The sequence below is a fragment of the Phalacrocorax aristotelis genome, chromosome 11 (genome assembly GCF_949628215.1).
Source record: "Phalacrocorax aristotelis chromosome 11, bGulAri2.1, whole genome shotgun sequence".
In the NCBI taxonomy this organism is placed as follows: domain Eukaryota; kingdom Metazoa; phylum Chordata; class Aves; order Suliformes; family Phalacrocoracidae; genus Phalacrocorax; species Phalacrocorax aristotelis.
The window spans coordinates 18,552,692-18,574,932 of record NC_134286.1 but is presented as its reverse complement, the minus strand read 5'-3'; the positions used below and the strand labels follow the sequence as shown (position 1 = coordinate 18,574,932).

Genomic DNA, 22,241 nt, shown 5'->3' with positions numbered 1-22,241 from the left:
CTGTGCTTGTAAGTCACAGCACCTTTGTGTTCTTCTGTCACAGATCAGACTGGTAAAGCAACTCGTAAAATAAGTACTGAACTTCTTAGGCAATAATAGGAAATGTTGGCAAATAACAGTATATGATTTAGGCAAATAGCTTTTGAGAAGCACATAGTGCTTATCAGTAGCTTGTCTCCAGAAGCATCACCCACTCAATACAGTGCGATCAACCCAGGGCACAAAGACTTGTGTTCGTTGCTGAAGCCCCATGACACGCTTGTCCGCTGGCCTTGGCCTCTGGCAGACTGGCAGCTCCTTAGTTTGTCTTTATAGTTCCCTCTCTCTCGAAGAGTTTTTTATTGACTTGGGCACTTTGAAGCCTACCTTGCTGAGTAGATGTGAATGGTTGTTTGGGATTTTATTTGGTTTTGTTTGTTTTAGTTTTTTTTTTAAATTTGTTTCTGAAGAGCTGTTCCATCTCAGGTGAAATGATTGGATGAAACTCCCTGAGATTCTGTGTGTCAGGCAAAGACATGTCTTTAACCTTTTTCTGCAGATAGCCTCCTGAAATATGGGGCGGGGAAGGCATGTGCTCCATGGTGTCACTTCTACCATAGCGGTCTGTCCCCTTCTTGCCGTGTCTCCAGGGCTGCTGTGGGCCTGGATTTTCTTCTTCTCTTACTGTGTTAGAAGCCTTCGTCCCTCTTCACACCATGCGCAGTTTTCCACTCTTGCTCGCGAAGGTGGTCCTTTCAAAGTATCGCGAGGACACCCAAGCAGAAGATGAAGTTCTGCTGTGCTGGAACACAGTGACAGCTACCATTAGTTGTTTTTCAAGGATTCAGACAATTTCAGAAGTCAAACTCACCTCTGTAGCCCTCTAACGAGAAGCGCTTTCTGAGGGGTTTTTTGTGTTTTACCTTTTCTGTGTTTTCACTTTTTCTCTGGTGGTTGTTGGAGATTCATATTTTACCCTCATAGCTGGGCAATGTACAGGGGTAAATGTCCTTGCTGCCGATGGGAGATGGGCTGATATCAACCTGGGTATTAAACTTACTTCGTCCTGTTGCTGACCTTAAAATCATTAAGAAGCTATGAGCAATTGCTTTTTACTTAAGCATAATCTCTTAACTTCAATGGTTTTGGTCTTCTAGCAATAATATTTACAGCCACCTTTTTTGTTACTTTTTCTTTTTCTGGGTTATTAGCATCTGCTAATCGAAAAAACCCAAACAAACCTGAAACTTCTTTTAACAGAGCTCCCTGTTTATGAACCATGCTGCTGTAAGTGTATGCAATAACCCCTGTTATTTCATCGCACAGTTTGCCTTAAAATTAATGATGGAAGCAGCTTCATGAAGGCAAGGTTACAGGGCAAGTGCATCCGTTGCATGTGCAGCTGCAACCCACTTGATTTTAACGATACACAAAACTGCCGGCTGCAGTTCGGAAGGTTTTGCTGAGGATCAGTAGAGCCCCCACGTTGGTACGAGTTACGACAGGAGGGGTAGGGGAGAAAGGGGGTTGTAGTGCAGGGTAGGAGCTTGTTCCTGTTGACGTGTCCACACAATCTGAAAGGAGGATGTCCATTTCTGGACGGTCATATACTCTCGTAGGGTAACAGCGTGGTGTATTTTTGTTTTTACTAAGTCTGGTGGTCTTCTAAATAGCTAATTCTTGATTAAATGTTATTTAATTTACAGCAAAATACTTCAGGTACTTCAAGAGAGTGAACTTTGTTTTCTAGGCTTCATATTTGAAAAGATACAAGGTGTTATTTTCACTTCAGCTGAATATGCCTGCCTTTAGAGAAATAGTAACTGTTCTGTCTTAGCTTTAATACCAAATATAAGTTTTTGTAACATATTTTGTGCATAAGGCACAGTTATTGCTTGGTCTAATGGGATAGTGTTTAAGATTTTGTTTTATTTTTTTTGTTCAAGTTGCCGTTATTTTAATTCTATTTTTAAAAATTAAAACAGTAAAATAAGATGTTTCCTGTATTATAGTGATATTAATGTAATTTAATTGGTTTATATCAACTAAAAATAAAGTTGGGGCTTTGTGAGCTAAATTTATATGGGATATATTAAATCCATTATTGTTTTGTGTTTTTTGTTTTGTTGTTTTTTTTTTTCCCCCCAGGACTATTTCCTAAAGGAGTTCCAGTTGCTTGTTTTCATGACTTTGAGCCTATTTAATCAGAGATGGAGCAGATGGACTGCAAACCCTACCAGCCACTGTCAAAAGTTAAACATGAAGTGGATCTAACTTACACAAGTTCTTCAGATGAAAGTGAAGATGGGGGAAAGCAAAGGCAATCTTATGACTCAAGAGAAACTCTGAATGAGTATAGCCAAGAGCTAAGACTTAACTATAACAGTCATAGCAGAAAAAGAAAAACCATTGACCAGTCCACGCAAGGTAAATTGTTTGTTTTATTTACTAATTATAATTACTTTCTGATTACTTACTATGAAACAATATCATGTTGTCAGCAGACAAGTGAACGTGCTGTTTTCTGGGGCTTGTAGTGACCAATCCACTTTTTAGCTATTTTTAACCATACCGTAATACCAGAAATTTAGAAAATATTTTTTTGAAGTCAAATTGCTTTTCTAGCAGGATGGACTGACGACTGGTATTCTGGAGAAGATCACATGATAGCTATAGATAAATATTTCCTTAGTAGTAGCTACTCTTCTTACTGATGTTGACTGATTAATTATTCACTACCTTTGCATATGTTGTGTGCATATTGGTATAAAATCAACACTGAGGCTGTACAAAGCCTATGAATGAATTCAAATGCAACAATTCTCTTAACAAAATTTCTAATCACATAAATATCTTCAGTGTTTAAACGATTCGGTTAATTAGTGTATTACAAGAAAAAAGCCAATGGTTAAGTTTCTTTTTTAGCCTTTTACATTATATGGACAGAAGTCTAGGAGAAATATTTGAGAGCTTATGATGGTTGAGCTAAGGTTAGGAAACGCTACTGTTCGGTAAGAGATAAAAGCTAAAGACTAAGACTAAAGAGACGGAAGGAGATGAGCAGAATTTACTGCAGCATTCCCTGATAGACTGCTGCTTGTGGAAACCCACGTGCTGCATTTAACACACTTCGTACAGACAAGTGGCCTATCTGCTGCCTTCAGCTCCGTCACAAATTCGAGCAGGATGGTGAAGAAAGGAGATGATTTTTCGGAATCAGAGTGCGTGTCAAGCAGCAAGAGTCCGGTCCCCTTAAAGGTAACAGCTCCAGGGTTTCAGGCCAGTCACTCCCTGCTCTTCAAGGAGGTGATTAAATTGACCCATTATAGTGTGGCCAGTAGTTCTCAGCTAAAAAGTTTGGTACTTACTTGAAAAAAAAAAAAATCAAACCACAAAAACAAACAAACCCCAAAACACCAAAAGAAAAATAACAACCAAAAAAAAGCCCCCCCCCAAAATCTCCACACGAAGCAACCCAGTCCCTCACTGCTCACTCAGAAAAGCCTTCTCCAATTTTCTCAATATTAAAATAATTTTTTTTAACAAGAAAATAAAGATAGACTTCTTGAATATGGAAAACTTGTCTCCTCTGTGATGTGTGAATTAATGCAGAGATGAGAATAGCTGTGTTACATAGTTCTTACAGCCTTTTTGCTGTTACTGCAGATATTCTGAATTAAGTTAGTGCATAATGCTGGTGTTGTGTGAAAGTACCTATAATTCATGGGAGAAATAGTACCTAGCTGCCAGAAATAGCCTCAATCCATGTACATATTCCCTCCAAAGAGTTACAAAACTGCAATATTGGGAAAGAAAAAGTCATAAATACAGATTTCAGTAAAGCATGGTTCAGAAAGCTCAACTTAAATATTTGATTCTTTGTACATTACTTGATCTTCAACATGTTATGAGAGTTTGGTTGACCAAGATATGGCTGTATTGTTGTAACTGGAGATGATGTTAATGTACTTGTAGATCTACTTAAAGCAACTACCTCTTTGTTGACAACTGTGGCTATGAAAGCATAACCTTTGCATTGACCCTGGCCTCTGAAGAGCTCCCTGTTTGCAAAGCTTCGCTGCTGTTGGTATCTGTGTTAGCTGTAGCATCGCTAGCTTGGACACGTATAAAAAGGTTGCAATCGCTGTATTGTAGGCCTTAGAAACCAGCCTGTGTGCCATATGTTGAGTTTGTTCTTCCAGAACAGTGCCCCTGAAAGCAATCTCATTAATAATTTTGGAGGAATGGTCAAATTAGTGTGCATTTCTGCAGGAAGTTGTCAGGCGTGAACTTACCTCACTTATTCAGGACTGGCCTGTTAGGGCTCAGATTTATGCCTGTGCAAACCAACAAGTATTTTACACTCGTGTTGTAAGATGATTTTATTGGAAATGTATGCCCCAAGATTTTTCCGTTCAGATTAATTTATATGAGATACTCTACGAATTTGCAGATCTTCTATTTTACAAGCATTAGTGCGTTTATTCTTGGAAGCACTACAGTCTTGTACTGCCTCAAACTGCTGTATGAGGCTTGATGTCCATCTTCACAGAAAATCACGTGAGCCTCTACAGTGGTTTGTCAATAGGCAGGGCAGCACTGAAATACTTGCTTACCTCTACGCACCTTCTTGCCTGAACTGTCTAGGTCAGGGTATTATTATTTAATATATACTGCTTACTTTATTGTGTTATTGAGCATAAAAGTGTTTTTAAAAACATGTACTCGTGTATTGGTTTGTAAGGGTGGAGTTGGACTTTGCTTGTTGTACTAGAAATCACAGTTTTCTCCTGTGACAAATACAGTTTGGTATGACTGAGTTAGCAATTACACTGCTAAGTGTATCCGTCTGGCATCCTGGGAATTCACCCCTATATCTTTCTAGTGATGTAAATCATACAGTTTTCTTCTGCCACAAATTGAACCTAGAAGGCCTGGCAAGCAGCACAGATTTGAAATATAAAACTGGTTGAGCTCAAAATTCAAACAAGAGCAAAAAAATTTGTAAAGCTGAGTGTAAGATTTCAGACTTCAGCCTGAGTTTGATCTGATCGCAGTTCTAGTGTGTCATTTCCAAAAGGACACCAGGTTTCACAGTGTGGGGCCTGGGAGCTGGAGAGTTGGTGGTGATTTGGGTGCTTGCTCTGTCAACACCAGAAAAAAGTCAGGTTCAGTTTTGCACTCTGAATCTGGCATGAATCCATAAAGCTGTAGACGGAATTTGTTTTCAATCCATTCTTTTCTAAAATTCCTCATCAGAATCTTTAGCAAAGTTTTTGTCACGTTTGGCACATCTTCGGACGGTAAAATAAAAAATCAAAACTGAAAACCCCACAGTGCCCCTTTATGAAGAGGATTGTTGCGCAAGGAGAGCGCTTACTTAAGACTATTGCATAAAAGAATTCTACGTATTAAAGCTGAAGGGGCATCAATAGGTGTATCCCCCAGGTGGGGACATACTCTTCTCTAGCTACTGGCTACAGCTGAAAAAGTATCCTGTATTTAATGTGTGATGAATTAATGTATTGCACAGGGAGGATAAAACCATGAACTTCATCCACAAAAGATGTGAGCATAGTTGAGAGCACAGACACGTAGTAACAGTCATGAATGAAGTGATAATGGAGGAGGGGGAGATAGCAATCAAATGAGCTCTAATGATGGAATGTGAGAAGAAAATTGTTTCAGAATAAAAAAATTACTTAAGAGAAGGTTATAACAGGAACAAGTGTAGGGTATCTGTACTGATCTAGTTTTGTGAAAAGAACCACCAATTTACATGCTTATGGAAACCTGAAGAATTTGTACTGGCCACTTAAGCATGGTAGGTTATATAAATTAGACTGGGCTGTCAGCTGAATTTAGTAAATAGCTTCAGACTAAAATGTGATTTATTGCTCCAAATAGTTGTACCATACATGGACTGCACTTCTAGCTTATCTGTGACGTGTGTACTTCATTAGAACTGTTTTCTTCCACAGTTCTGTCTGTTTCTACCAAAGTAAGTATGAAAGGAGCTGTTCTCTCCAAATACTGGCAGTACGAGAAAAGCTTTATGGCTTTTAGGTTAATTATAGATTTGCAGAAAACACTGGTTTAGAGGAATGAATTCCTGACAGGATAAGCATCTGCGATTGAGTCATTGGCATGATAAAGTTTATTGATTGTTAACAATATGAGCATACGGCGGTAAATTTCTGGTTAGACAAACGTGTATTTCCTGGCAAGATAAATATATTGAACAACATTATGAGCAAGGCAAACTGGAGTTATTCCTAGCAGGAGGATCCAACGGCAAATATTTTCTGGTAAAGCTGTGTGAAAAAATCAACATTACTAGTATTCTAGGAAATGATGTTTCAGAGCGCTTCACAAAGAATTGACCTTTTCTCCTTTTAGCCCAAGAAGTAAGAAAATCATTTTGGTATGACAAAAGCTGCAGATTGGTGACATATTAAATGTTTTGTAGAGAAGGTACATAAAATCATCTTCAGGAGCAATAGGTAAACGGATCCAGCTAAATGTTCAAAATCTTCCTTGAATGAACTCCACTGGCTTGACGAAGAGGCCTGGGTTACAACGGGAGGAAGCCGTGCTCTTCGGCCTAAGGCCGCTTGTGTTTCACCCTTGAGGTTTCTGCGTCTGGTGTGTTTAGCTTACTGCTGTTGCCATCCGATTCTCATTTCTGCCCTTTGTTACGCGCTGGCAAGGGTGAGGATACGTAGGCAATAGAAATGTTCCGGTGCTGAAAAGCACTTTCTTTCCCTAGAAAGGAAAAACTGCATGTGGGGCGCAGAAATTGACGGTCTGTTTTGCTGTGCTTTAAAGTTCAACAAATTTAAGCTTACCATGAAGGAAGATTTAAACACATGTAACTCTTAACATCATATGACCAGTCCAAACCAGTTTTACTGATCATCATGGACATAAATATAAGGCATGCTGACAGGCACTGGTAGGAAATTGTCCTGTCAGGAAAATGTCACGGTATTTTTTTGTCATCTGTGAAGTAGCAAAAGCTTTTTACATAATAGCCATATTCTCATCTGATTTCAAAATTATGTAAATCCATTCAGGGCAGCAAATCTGCCTTGTGTCTCTACCAGGGCCACGGAGAGGTGAATTTGGGCTGTACATAGCATGTGCTTTTGGTTTCAATTACTTTATTTTTAAATGACGAGCCAATCTTTAGTAGCTTCTTCCCTTAATCTGTTACATAGAACACTAGAATAGTACTCTCACATAACACAAATTTGTGGACTTGTGAGCCCTCCCAGAGGAAATGGACGCCAACAGAGTGCCTGTGATTTTTTATCATTTTAATAGAGATCTGGAGCACTTATCTGGGTGAATTTAGGAGTCTGTGCTTTTAAACTTCCATAAAGAGCAGTTAATGAAGGGAAAAAAATTATCAGGGGCACCCCCAAACTCTTCTTGGTATCAAGAAGGTAGAGCTCAAGTACTACCAGTAGCTAACCTGGTGGTCAATGGAATAGGGTAGAAGAGTCCAATATAGCTCTACCTCCTAGTTGCATATGTTGGAGCCTTTGCCAGTCATATTAGTGTGATAAAGACTGGGAAAAATAAAACATATCATAATGGCTAATTATTGACATGTAAACAGGATGCGGCAACATGCACTTTTTATGTTTGCAGCTGAAGGGGAGATCATTAGTTTTGAAAAAGACAAGAAAATATGTAAAATGAGAAGTCTCTTAAAAGAACTGCTGCTGTGCAGGCTTTTAGAAATGTAGTTCTGAACTCTTCAGCTGGGTAGTTATTTACTTCTCTTGTTCCCAGTGTTTTCTTTTTGATGAGATTCGTGGGTTAACGAAGGATGGGGTTTGGTTTATTGGGTTTTTTTTAACCTTTAAGCTGCATTCATTTGTTCGGAGCTGTGTATTGAGTTGTTGCGGAAGGTGATTGTAGCACAGTGGAATGAAGCGTTCCTGAGTTCTGGAAGGGGGAGGTAGGAACAAGCTGATTATAACAGACACTAATTATTTTGGCAAGCACTTTTCTTGGAATTCTGTAATTTAAGGAAGAAAATACAAAAATAACATAGGCTTCTGGTAACGTATTATTGCTAGATAAGGCTTGTATCAAAACCGTTGAGGTGTTTTGTATTATTAGAACCCTTTCCACTTGTTTGCAAATGCCAGGCACTTCAATTTGAGACTTTTAATGTTGTTTACAATGTTATTTTGTTAATTTTAGAAAAACTTCTGAGAACTTAAGCGTGTTCTGTACCTGCATACTTCAGAGCAGGGACTTGAAGTGTAATGAGGAACTCATGTCTGTGTAAGGGCATACAATATATCACTCGTACTGTCTCATGAAAGGGACTCAGCTTTCGGTAGAGAGTGATTTAAAGGTCTCTCAGATTTCTGGGCTGTGTACTAGCGGAAGGAAGCGATAGCTAATAAGCTCCATCTCCTGCTGCTGTATGTGAGACCATCTGGTCTGAGTGTTTGAGTTTCATGTTGTCCAAAAAAGATAACATATGAGGCAGAGTAAAAGACTTCGCGCTCCTGAAGCTTTAGTGCATTGTCTCTTCCTATATTCCCTTGCAGAAAAAGGGGTACCTGGTGTGCTGTGCTTTGTTTGGCTGATTGTGTTCTGATCACGGCGATGTTACTGTCTCCCAGAGAAAAACAGTGCGATGAGCAGTTCCCTGTGGTTTCCTGGACTGCAGCCTTCTCTGTGTGGGGACTCTCTGCAAACTCTAAGGAAAGGAAAAGCTGCACTTAGATTCAGACCCCCGCTGGATATTCTTTCTTGATTTGCCAAGTAATTGGAAATTTCTCTCCTTGGAATAACGGGTGAGGAAACTATGTTTGTGGCTTCATTTGAAATCTCACAGAGGGAATACTTTTCCTTCCCCTCGTCAAATCAAAATACATGAGCAAACAAAATGTGCAAAGAGACTCTTTTCCCACAGGCTGAAGTGGGTGCTGTCACCGTTCCTGTAATGCTGCTTCCAATCTTATAATATCTGCCATCATCTCAGTGGAAGAAAAAAATGCCATGTATGATCAAAAATAGTTTCATTCTCATAAGTAATTCTTTTGATTTAAAAAGTGAATATCTGAGAGAGGAAAAAAAGTGAGGGGAAAAAAAAAACTACCGAGAAAGGAAATAAACTAGAGAAGGATCACAGTGCATTTCCAATCCCCTGCTAACAAATCTCATCTAAGGAATAAAAAAAGCATTCTCCAAATGTTACACAAGCTTAACAGTCCATTTGTCAGTGTACAGATAGAAGCGACAATCCTAATTTCCATTCTCTTCTCTGAATCGCCAATTTTCCATGGTGTAAAATGCCAGAAATCATAGAAATAAAAGTCAGAAAGGGAGGGTAACCCAGCCAGTGTAACAGATCCAGAGATACAGCAATCCTTACAGTAACCTGTGCCCAGTACTCATGGAACATCTACAGCAGAGGCTTAAGCTTCTGAGTTAATATGTTTTGGAATTCTGGTCAAATTCAGGTCAAAGCATGAAATGATATCTGTAAAATGTTCTTGCTATATTAATAGAGCCTCTTCCTATAACACTTAAAAGTGCCCAAGAAGATCTGTCGTAAGTTAAAACCGAGATATGAACAGGCATCAAGACAGAGTGATGAAGTGCGTATTACAGAGCATGGGAACCAGGGAACGCTCTGCACGTGCCCTACGATAATACACGTGCTCGTGCTGAGGCTTCCGCGTCGCTCTTTTCGAAACAAAGAGCTGTCTGATTTTCTGGAACTAGAAATCTGGTTTGCTTATCTGCATTTATAGAGCAGATGCCGAAACAAAATAACATTTTCCCAGGGTTTCTCAATTATGTATCTGTCAGAAGGTTTTGTACCTCTTGAAATAAAGAACTGTCAAGAAGTAGCCGAGTGAGTTGATGGCATTGCTGTGTATCTGGATAAATAGCAGGGTGGGTGTATCCTAACTCAGTTAGAGCTTGAAGTAGTTTTTCTTTTGGGAATGAGACTCAAATACTCCTAAACTTAGTTCTGTAGGTACTTACGTGAACTAAATTGTGAATGCGATTTAAAATCTAAGGTTCTCGTTTCGAAGTTTCGGTTTTATTGGAAGGTGCTCAACAATCATCTTCCCGCTGGCTGTCACTCATTAGGAATGCTTTGCAAGTGGATGCTCAGATGGAAAAAACAGCATGGAAGGAATAAGGTAATGTTTAACAGCAGCAGACCGATTCTTTCACCGCCGCCGCCCCTCCAGGCACCAGTTGCATAACGGAACAGTGAATGCCGAGTAAGGTTCCTGTAGGCACTTCCAGCTGTAACCTCAGGAAAATAGCCTGAGGGCCTAGAAAAGTCACACAGCAAAATATACACAGTTGCTGTGAAAATCACCGAGAGATCGTGAAGCCAGCGAATTCAAACGATAATATTAGCACGGTGACTAATGAGACATAAATGTTAAGTTTTGTAACATTTTTGAAAGATTAACTATGCTTTATTCAGTATTAATGTACCGGAATTCATAACCGCTACAGGAATTGCGTCCGTAAGAAAGAACGTTAGCAACCGGACTGTCTGAAATACTGTGCTCAGAAATAGGCTGTTACAGAAGTTTTAGTCTTTTTTTGCCGATAACTGCAAGCGGTAGTGTCGGAAAAGCTAGATTCAGTGTTGCCACTGACATAACTGACGGAAGGTGCTTGGCTTCACGCGTGATTTTTGAACTGCCAAGAAGAACCCGATCTCGTGAGCCGGGACTGTTACCGTGCTTTGCAGACAAGAGGGAGCTGCAGAGGAAGCTGTTGTCAGCTAAAGAGAAGCAGGTTCAGGTTATGCTGCCCGTGGCCCCTGGGAGTGGGACAAGTCTGCCTTTGGGACCGAAGTGCCAAAAACACCCCTCCTGCGTACCTGGGAGAGGAGAAGAACCCGGACCCCCCTGCTGTAGCGCTTTCTTAGCAGAGAGGTGCAGTGTGACCTGTGCAGAGCTTTTCCTGGAAAGCTCTGTATTTCATGATTCAGCCATTGTTTATATCACTTTACTAGGAAGGCACTTTTCCTGGAATTGAAATTATAGAAAACAAATAATGAAGAGTGAATCAACTTTAAAAACCCAGAGATGCTCAGGGTTATTCCACTTCCCTGTAGGTGGCATTTCTGAACGTCACAAAGCATGAGCACAATGGGACCACGTGAAGGTGCTCCTGCTGCCTTTTGGAGGAGCAGCAAGGCAACGGCAGTGGGCTGCTGGAATGGGTGGAATGTAATCAATCCTCGCGCTTACAAAAATATGTAGTGTTAGCTGTTAGGAGGCTGCCGTGGAAGGAAAAATTGGTGTAATCTTAAACACTGAGAAAAATTCATTTCAGATTTGTGAACTGTTCTGCAAAACTTCTGGTGATAAAATTGTTTTTTTGTTAAGCTAACTGCTGAAAGGAGAATTCTTTGTTCACTGGATTTGCCATACTCTCTCTCACTAATTCATACACAATTGAAGATTACTTCCGTGCAAGCAAATGAAGATGCATTGGTCTAATAGGGACCTAAGTAAGAGAATAAACGGCTCAATGTGCTTAAACTACATGATTTATCAGAAGGTTTTATTTAAGCTTTCCAGTATTTATGGTTTTGGCTTCCTGGTACAGGCGTACAGTTCCAGTGGACAGCAACGTAAGTAGCAAAATATTTGTCAGAAATTCTGAAGGCTCCCTTGCTTCTAAATATTTTAATAGGATGGAAGTGGTTGGCAGTCAGAAAGTACATAAAAACTTGAGTTCCTCTTTATTTTAAATTACAGAGCAAAGATTATTTATATATTATTTTCTTAACAGCATAATTGTAATAAAACGTATCCTAGAAGTAGATTTTGTTATGTGTAAAAGTTATAGAAATGAAAGGCAAATAACATAGTGATCTTTTACAGGTATGTTAATTTCTGCGTTAATTCAATTTATTAGTTGTAATTTTTTTCCTAAGTCTTACAAATGGAAGCTCACTTGTACTTTACATTGATTAACTGTAGCATTTTGTACTTCTGGCACCATGCAAGAAGCTGGCATGATTTACTTCAATATCATTCAAGAGAGAAGTAAATAATACAAGTAAGCAATCATAACTTTTGAATGTCTCCTTCCCTGGAGACGTTCACCCCCCGCCTGGACACGGCCCTGTGCCCCTGCTCTGGGTGTGCCTGCTCCGGCAGGGGGTGGGACGGGGTGAGCTCCAGAGGGCCCCTCCAACGTCTACTGCTCTGTGATTCTGCGACAGCTGGAACCCCGTGAGCAACACTAGTGCAGAAAAGACGCAGTTTTCTTTCTTTCAGATATTTTTTCTTTTGTGGCCTGTGAAGCACGCATGCACTTCTCGTAGGGTGAAGGTTTTTAAATTCTGATCAAAGAGCAACTTCAAACATTGTTTAAAACGTTTGCACTCAATACACTTTAAATGTACTAAACTCTCCTTGCATGCAATTAATGATGTTTGCTAGCTTGATCGCTTTATTTCACCATTGCCTGAAGAAAAACAGTTCTGTAACTTCTTATGCTGCTGTAATCCAAGGCAAGAGAACTTTGTTATTTTTTTATAAAACTCATATCAGGACACTGACGTGGTCATCTGTGATGTAATTTCGGGACATACTTTTAATCCTTCCTAGTAATGAAATTGAAGGAATTGGTTGTTACTTAAAAATTTTTAGTAGAAATCAAAGGATTGTATATTGCCCTACCTAAAATTAGTTCTGTTCAGCTGGAGGCAGGAATTAATTTTAAAATCTCTCAGTAATGTTTTCCTGTTGTTTTTCTGTGGGAATTTTCACATTCGTTACTACCTATGTGGGTATAAATACAGAAGGGTATGCGTGTAGTATTGGCATGGCACGATGCAAGTTCTACCCGCGTTACTGTAAGGTGCAGTCTTGCACCCTGCCCTGTTTAGTTCAGAAAAATAGCAAGAGCATTTTTTCTGAGATTTCATTGTACATATGGAGATGCAGAATATTAAAGGAAATGCAGAGATCAGAAAGTGTGTGCACATGCATGCTAACTTTGGACCAGTTTGGGGTTTGCCTTTGGCATTGGAGTCAGTTACTAAGAGTTTAAATAGATAAATATTAGCAATGTTGTCTAATAGTTTTCCCTCGCTGTAGTTCCTTTTCTCACTTTGTGCTTGGGGATGGATTGCAAATTTCATTTATCTTTGGCTCTCTGGAAGGAAATACAGAATTGATGAAGAGAAGGGCATGGTATGAAAAAAATCCTTGTATTTCAATTGAGAAAGGAAAAGAGGAAATTATTTGCCTGGTCTTACTGGATAAATCCTTATTCATGTGAGCGTATCTTGGACGAGCATCTTGTCTCTTGGCTATTGTAAAAATAACGATGAGCGCACAGTAGCTATGTGTGCTGACAGCGCTCCTCCTCCCATGGTGACTGCCATCATGTAAAGTGGAGCTTTGCTCCTTTCAATGTATTTCTTTTCTCCTCCTGTGGATCCAGCTTTTCTGAGCCAGCCCCATATTCAGTGGTATTTAGTGAGTTCTAGTGAATAAAAGAAAAATTATCAGAAGACTAATAATTGTACTGGACTGTCTGTTTGCTTGATCTTATTGAGCACAACACAGTTTAATGTCAGAACACACGCAACTTGTGTCTGTGACCAAGGACAAAGCGTACCCTTCGCCTAACGGGTTAGCACAGGCAAAACTGCTCCTGTGGGTAAAGCTAGAACTGAGTATACTAGCTTAGGCATCTTTATTCAGGAAGGCATTATGCCAAGGTGGGATTTTGATATGCTGCTTGATGGTTTTCATTGCTTCCTCAACATTTAAACTTAACTTGAGGAATTATCTAAGATATTTGGCGGGTTTTATTGAACTTCTTAAAAATTTGGTTTTCCAACGATTAAATTCCTTAATAAATTAATGCATTAATTTTTAATGGGCTTGCGTTTTTTAGTCTTAAGAGACACTATCTGACATGCAGTTTCGTATTTTGTTTTGGACTTCGGATTAAGACTTTCTTTTCTGTTGAATTTTTTTGTGAAGATACAGTAGAAAGTTCATTTTCTATTTCTGCTTATGGATGAAAATATGAGAAACGCAGGTCTGTTTTTAATACTAACACTGTGCAATCAGTCCTTTGACTTCGCTCGTCACACTACTGTACATCAGAAAATGGTCTTTCTGTCTTTAACAACCAAATAGTACATTACAAATTACGTATTGTAGCATATGCCAATGCATAACCTTGAGTGGTGTTTTGTCAGAAGTGTATAATTAGCCATTTTGGAAAGGAAATATTTCTAGGATTGATTTGGTTGGTTTGGTTTGCATACAGATTCTCAAAGGATTAGTCGAACTGTTGGTTCTAGGGATACAGTTCTTTCTGGTATCAGTGAGAAAAACCCTTATAGGTGTGACATGAGTTTAAGCTGATATTGTACTAGTGATTACTTAATGTTTGCAATTAATTGTTGGCTATTGATCTGTAGAGTTTAGGTGTTTGGGGAGAAGGATGCTAATGGTTTGCTTTTATTCTATGCTTAGAAAACAAAACTGCTTTCAGACAATTAAAAAAAAAAACCGAAACCAACCCACTTACTGACTTATTTCTCCATCTTTGTCCTTGCTGTTGGATCAGACTCCTGAAGATCTCACTGATGCACGTTTTTAAAGTATCTCGTGGCTCCTCCCCATACTTCTACTACTTTAATGGTACTCTCCATTATTAAATTTTGGCTTGCTTCCCAGGAATGGCAGGAGGTCAGTGGTGGCTCTGGCCAGCGGGCTGGATCACACCTGCCATATGACTCTGGAACAGTCATATGGATGGTGATGGGTACCTTTACCACTGCCCTCACCACAGGATAGGTTTAGTTACTGTTACTCATTTAAACACTGCTGGTTTGCGCTTAAGGATTGTGGTAGCATCACTGCGCTGTTTCGGGGCCAGAAGACACAGGTAGTGTTTCCTTGTTCTGGCGATGTCCTGTTGGACTCCTCTCTGTCCTCACGTCTCCGTTACCCCACGTAGCTGTTCAACTTGTTTTGGTCATGAAAGGAAAGGTCCTCCGAAACAGTCCAGTCTGCTTTCTACATCGCTTTTTTTAAAAAAAAATCTGAGGACACCTGGCACGCAAACATTTTCTTTAGGTTGGTTCCCCGCCCCCCAGTCTGATAATATCTATTTAAAATTTAAAAAAAAAACAAAAACAAAAACAAAAAAAAGAAAGAAAAGCTCATAAGTAAAGTTAAACTCTCCTACTTCAGTCCCATCATGCTTTTGGGTCGGTTGCCAGGTGTTCACTTCAGCTAGCCGGAGGCTCGTGCCACTAGCAAAGAAATTGCCAGAGACAGACTGTACCTTTTTGAAATGTCTGCCTCTGAAAATTTTTATTACTCTAAGTAAAGATGATGCTCTCTGACAGGAAAAGGTTTTGGAGTTGTGTAGAAAAGGAAGGGGTGGCGTTAGATACCTCAGTGCTATTTACTTCTTGCAGAAATAATGGCAGTAATGTGTTTATTGGAGTAGGGCTGAGCATACCTTCGGGGCTATAAAAGCGATTTAGCTCATTTTCAGCTTTGTATTTAGAAGCTAACATAGGGGATAGGTCTGCATTCTGCAGGCTGTCGCTCCAGTTCATGAATTCCTGGCACCCATCTCTCTGTCATACAGCTGCACTAGCCCTCAGTACAAAGTGAGCTGTGTCTGCTTTGGCCAACTTCTCCCTAACATTATTCCCACTCTCCAGTGAAGTATTACTGAGCCTTGAATTCACTCATGTGATGAATATTCATTTCACAGATAATTATCGTCATCCCTGAAGAGCTCCATTCAAATAAACCAAACTTCTCACACCACTGATCATTTCTGTCACTGTTTTACCAGCGCGAAGCTTATGGTTCCTCATGCTTTAATAACGCTCTATCATCTGTGGTATCAGATTTGGGTCAAATGATGGTGATGAGGGTTAGAATACTCTTCCTTTATACAATGCTTGGTGGTTTAGGAAAAAAGAGACACACCTGCCACTTATCTGCCTTAAATCCCACACCTGAATGTGAGGTACACACAGAGGGCATCAACAATATGCTGCTTTGCTGTAACTTGCTCCAATTTAGATATTTATTGTGATTGAGTGTTCAGATGTTATATTTTGGTATTTTCAAGTTTTTTTTCAAGGACTGTAGCTACTAAAAGAAATCTCAGTCATTAAATAGGCTATGGTAATGGGTTTATCTAGACTGTCAATTGAGTGGGATAATGTTGCTAGCAAGTACCTGTATTTCAGTTTAGATTTATGATCTTTTTAGAATTGTATGCATAAACTGTGTTTTAATGGCTAATAAGTCCTACTAAATGAGAAAAAGGGAGCATAAAGGCTGTTTTCTTTCTTTTGTGTAAATTATTTTGTGTAAATATCAAAATGAATAGAAGTGCTATATAATAAGTAGCTGCAGTAACAGGTATTAGTTGAGTGGTTAGAGTTCAGTAGCAGATTCTCTGCAAGCGAGGTATTTACTGACCTGGTGTCTTTGGCGACGTTCAACACAACTTTACAGTGTTCGTGTCATTATTCTGTAAAAATTAGCCTCAAAACATGCTTTTAACAAATCTGCCTGTTATAATTTCAACAAACTAGTCTAAGCAAGAAATCAACTCTATTAAACAGGAAAACACTGACTTGTGAAATTTTCAGTAGTAGTGTATCAACAGGCTGCTTCTCATTCAGTGTTTTGTTTTCTGACTTGGTGTCCATCCATTCATTCCTTGCTCTTTATTTTGAATTGAAATGAACGCGGGGCATGTGGGATGGGGGGCAGGGGTGAGGGATGTACGTACTCTTCTGAATGTGTGTGTTGCTGACAAGGCAGTTCACATAAGTACTTTTTATTAGCCTGGTGAAAATGGTTCTTTGTCCTGTGTTCGCTTTCTTCATTGCTACATGGCAGCTCACCATTCATCCTTCTTGGTTTTGAGTCATCCTCATGTTCAAACCCACTGAGTCCAAGCCCTTCCTTCTCTCCTCCCCCCTCCCCTAGGAGCCCTATCATTAAAAAATGTTGGCTCCTAATTCAGTGCTTGTTCTTCATGTGTTTGCTGAAATGGGAATCAGGCTGGTTTACAAGAATTCCATCTGATTAGAGTCACGTCAGAGAGGATATTGCTATATTTTTAGAGAGAAGTGATTTAAGTTCCTACAAACAAACGTTGTGGGGGGTTTTTGCGCTCATAACCACTTCTGGACGTGCTGCGTGCATCCTTTGCCAGTTGTCCTGATCAGCTGGGCTGTTTATTTCCCATTTGCTCTGTCACTGCTGTGTCTAATATCGGACACAGTGCGAGATGGTGCAGCTCAGGAAATGTGAAGCAGCTGGGAGGGAGATGAGACAATACCAAATGGTGGATAATGTGAAAAAAAGGCAAAATCCACACGTGACTTGGACGCTACAGGGTAGCTGTTTCTTGTGAAGGCTCTGAACTCTGCAGGTTTGCATGCAACAAATTTAATAGGAGAAACAATGGAAAAGAGCTTTAAGGTCTGTTTAAAACAAAGCTGTCAGCTAGAAGAAACTATTGTACAAAAGGATATTTAAGCATTTCCTTGTTTTCAGATGTAAAAAAAAATATGCCTTACATAACTGGATATTAGCTTGTATTTTTTTCTGATACTTCCCCCCCCACCCCCCCAAATAATGTGAAGTCAAGATTGTTGACTTGTTTTTACCCTTTTTGCTTTGTTTGTTTTCCCCCTCCTCAATACAGTCAGTGGATGGGTGGATTTGCTTTCCGGTATATGAAATAGTTGCTGCTGCAGTCCTTCCAGAACAGCTAACGGTACAGCTAAAGTGTGTTTTCATAGAACAAAACCAAAGGAATTGAGACACTTAACGTTCCTGTAGCATTCTTGTTCCTAGATTGCCAGCGTGATTCAGAATCGCTCAGGTGCAGGATAGGGCCCTCTTCTTCCTGTCAAAACACCTGTCTCTGGCGCACGTTACAGCACGTGAGGTATGTTTCTTTCTTGGCCTTACTGTTTGAACTGAATATCTGCACGATTCTTTTAGCAATATCTATAAAAGTCCCTGAACATGGTTTAATACACAGTTGCTCTCGTTTTTGCTTGACTCCGGTATTTCCCTGGAGTCTCTGTTCTGAGTGCTTTCTCCCTTATGTGTCCCTTTTCTGATCATGGCTTAATTACATTTTAAGTGCCTTTTGTGTTACTGTCTCCACCACCTCAATTAGTTCACCTCCAACTGTGTGAATTTTTTAATAAGGAGGCACAAAGTATTTCCAGCAATACAGGAGAGGTTTTCTTATCTGCCTATGGCAAGCTTTCCTTCAGGGCATGGAAGAGTTTACAGGGTCGCTGTAGGCTAATCTGATAGTGAGATATCTTGCTCTTTGGGTCTGATTTATTTTCTTTGGGTTAGAGTACTCTCAGCTGCTGTGGTGACTCATAACTTTGACTCTTCCCAAGCGTCATTGATCAAGCAGCTTTGCAGAATTATGGTGAGCTCACAGGCTTTCAGTTGCCCACTGCTGCAGAATACAAGGTACGTTAGCTATGAAGGCTTCTGGTGCGCGTCTTCCATTCCACAAATAAAATGTCTCGAAGGCAGATGCTGGAAAACGTTAGAAGCAATTTTTATGGGGAACGCTAATAGAGTGGGTAATTCCTCCTGCGTTTTTCAGTCTGTTAAGATCCAAACAAATTATTTCATTTTCTAATTTCCTTTTTTAGTATTTGTCTAACAAAGTTGTTAAGGACTCCCAGCTATCTCATGTTAGGTATTCAGCCTCCCAAACATCCTTACACACATTAGCAATACAAATATATCCATTTATTTGATGATGAAGGGGATTCGGTTTTAGATGTGGATAGTCAGCATTATCTGTGATTTGCATTAAAAAGAGCAGGTGCCTGCCTGCTAATTTTCAAAGGCGAGCAATCACTTTTTAATGCTTACCAGTCAGTGGCTTGTTATTTCCCAGGTATCAATTATATGGCTGTGTCTGTGAGAGAGATAAAAATGCTATGTGGCTAAATCACAGGCTGGAGTTTTCAACGTCAGTGACTAGAATAGCTGCTAAAGTGAGTATTATACACCTAAATAAGCCACTTAGTATTTTAAAACAATTAGAACTCACATGAAGAAAAATGTAGCCGGGTGCTCCTACCCACATAAAAATACTGGAGTTATTTCTTTGTGTAGTGGCTGTGTTCCCAAAGTTTGGATAAGTTTTGATGATGGATCATGGGGACTCACAGCACTTGTTTAAACTTCATGAGAATGTACAGAGGTCTTTTGATTCGGTGTGCTCTGGAATTCTTCTCATATTTAGTTCCCTTTGTTGCAGCACAGGAGCGGTGGTGGTACTTCCCTCTTTAGGAGCTCTACATCGAATCTTGAGATGGAAAAGTTTGCAGATACTATATTATGTGCTTAGGAACTTCATTATGCTGACACAAATCTCTCAGATTTTCATCTTTCCGTGGGAACCATGATGTGCATTTTAGGGTAAAATATGCCTTAAGAGCTGTTTAACTTAAAAAATAATGATGCTGTGTGATGTTAAACAGTTGAAAAAGAGTTACTGTGATTGTATGTATCAAAAATAAGATACACAAACCCAGTTATTTCCATTAGATTGGTTTAATATTACTTAAACTGCAGTAGGGCTGACCTTTAAGTTTGAACTGCTGTTATTGAAATCCCTTTGGTAAACTGAACAATTGAGGAAAGAAGGGAGCAGAAGCAGCCGGAATTTTTTGAGGGCAGTTTAATCTCCCATTTCTTGATCGGATGGAACATTTGATGACAAACCCCTCAAGAGTTTTTTTGGGGGAAGAGGGCTTATTTGACTGACAAGCTGTATCCCCAGTCGGCTAATCAAATGGAACGGATGTGCCAAGTTGTCTTTCATACGTTCTCATTTGTGTCAGATTGGCAGCTGGATGTAATTGGATGTGAAGGGAAGTGCTGAAGAGCTTGTGCACATGCGCGTGCCCTCTCTCTTCCTTGTTCCTGGATTAATCTGAAGGGTGTATTTGTTGATCTAAATGTTACTTAGCAGTTCAATCGAAATTAAAGGATATGCTGCATCCATAGTAGACGTTAGGTTATTGAGTTCATGTAAAATAATGTCTGCCACATGTAAATTTTTGGAAGATCTGGAAAAAAAGAAAAAAAAAAAAAGGGCAAATATGTGCACCCCTGATCCGAAACAGGGCAAAGGCAAACTGTTGAGCTGTCCTAAGCTCTGACGGGGGTATCTTGCAGTCTGAGTTGATTTTTGGTGGGTTTTTTATTTTTTAGTGGAAAAGGTGATTACATACTGAAAAGCAGTTAGTGAATTTATGGGGAAAAGAGAATATTTTAACAGTGAAAAATCAGTTTGTGGGTTGGGTTTTCAAAATCATGGAAACAAAATTGGATTTCCAATTTTATTGTTGGGGCGTAATGCAGTGTCTCTTGAAAACCTCACTGAAGAGATGGTTTTGAAATGCTTCATAGCACTCTGTGTTCTACGATAGCAGTCTTGACGGCTTTGCTCTATAGAAGGACTCATACTCTTCATTAAGAGCCCTGGGCAACCTGATCTAATCTGACTCTCCTTTGAGCAGGGGCATGTGCTATTGATGGCCAAAACTTCTTCTGAATTCAGTTATTTTAAGATCCTACAAATTCTATGTTTATATACTTCTGTATCTATGTTTATGTATATCTAACACTTCACACATGTATATGTGTGTTTGTGTATAGATACATAAAAAAGCAAGAGACGTATAAAATCAGGTATAGAATTCTGCAGATGTTAGACATCCCACCAAGAAAACAATGGATGAAAATTTCAAATTTTGGCTCCATTAGACAGTCTGTTTAGCTGTGGGTGCTTGGGAGAGGTCTCAGATGCACTTTCAGGATTGACAACATTTGTGGTGTTGATCCCAAGGTCCAAAGAGGTTGTCTGGCAGTACGTGTGTATCTGCTTGCAGTGGCCAGCAGACTTGGCGACACTGGAAGCTTGCAGACTGGGATTTGTCGAGCTTTTACCTGAGTAATCAAGAAGGGTCAAACATTTCTGTTTCCAAAGTAACTTGTTCTGGTTCATTATGCTTCCTGACTTCTCAAAAATCACAGCAAATAGTTCACCCTTCAAAGCCAGGAGTGTCTGTTAAGATTTACAAAGATATTCCTCTTGCTGCTGCTGTCTTTTGTCTCTCACCAGCAGCTTTTTCTCTTTTGATTTCTGTTAGCCATTTTCTGCTCTGAATTTCTAGCAGATTTACAACAAAAAGGAAGGAATACATAGGCTAATCCCATCTGAGCTTTGTTGGTTTGGAGGGGGCGATTGCTCAGTCAATTTCTTCTTCCTGCTTCACCTTTTTCCATCCAGGCCCAGCTGTGTGCTTGGGGGTGGTGGAACATGGGACGAACAGCACCCTCATTCTCTACAAGCTATTTGCGCAAATGTCCTTGTTGCTTGTTAGTTCTCCTAACCTTTCTGCTGTGGAGGTTTGAGAGGAAAGTAAAGCCTTACCTATTCATTTCTGCAACTTACCATCTCGGCAAGAGGAATTGCAAAAGGCAAAATACAATGTAGATCTGGCCTTCACATGCAACCTTCTTGGAAAGCCCTTGAGATCAAAACAAAAACGGCCAAATGCTAAACAGAACGTCTCACACTCTTCCTTGAAGGTGGCTATGCCCTGGCTCTGAGGGGCTGAAGTCTGGAGGCAGGAGTCGCAGGCTGTGGGTGCTGCTGCCGTGCCGCTGCCCCTCCATCCGAGGGCAAGAGCCTCTCGCTGAGACCAGCTCTGGGACCTTGCACCCCGGCAGGGGCTGGTGCTCCTGCTTTCCTTGCTTCTGTGATGGCAGCACGGTGACAGCAGCGACTGGTCGTTGTGCTCTGGTGCACAAGGTGGTGCACCAGATCTCCTGTTCGCTCTGTAAACACACACGGTGATGCTGGTGATTGCCTTATACATGACCCCTTCCTTTAAGGGGCTTTGCCTCTGGGTGGTTAGACCTCTCTGTAAGTCCTGCTCCATTGAAAATACTTTTCCTAATTTTCAGTATTTTTAACAATTTGTCAGCTGGAATATGAGCAAGTTCAACTTCATCAGTGCAGTCTTGCAGAAGCCTTCCACTCACTTGCGCTGTTTCGTATCTGAAATAACTCTGTTTACTGAGCGTGCACTGAAACTGGCACAGGGTTATACAAACTACCTTCCTCCGCTCCAACCTGCCTCCATTTGCTGTCTGCCCTCCGTTCATGTC

General features: G+C 40.1%; 1 protein-coding gene across 1 annotated transcript in view; it reads left to right on the top strand.

The window, feature by feature from the left end:
* The first annotated feature begins 1,453 nt into the window (after positions 1–1,453).
* The window catches only part of TENM1 (teneurin transmembrane protein 1), a 256,403-nt gene continuing 235,615 nt past the window's right edge, over positions 1,454–22,241 (top strand). The window contains exon 1 of the mRNA XM_075107184.1: positions 1,454–2,406. Within this exon, the coding sequence (XP_074963285.1) occupies positions 2,190–2,406 (217 nt within the window). The 5' untranslated portion in view covers positions 1,454–2,189. The remainder of the gene's footprint in view (positions 2,407–22,241) is intronic.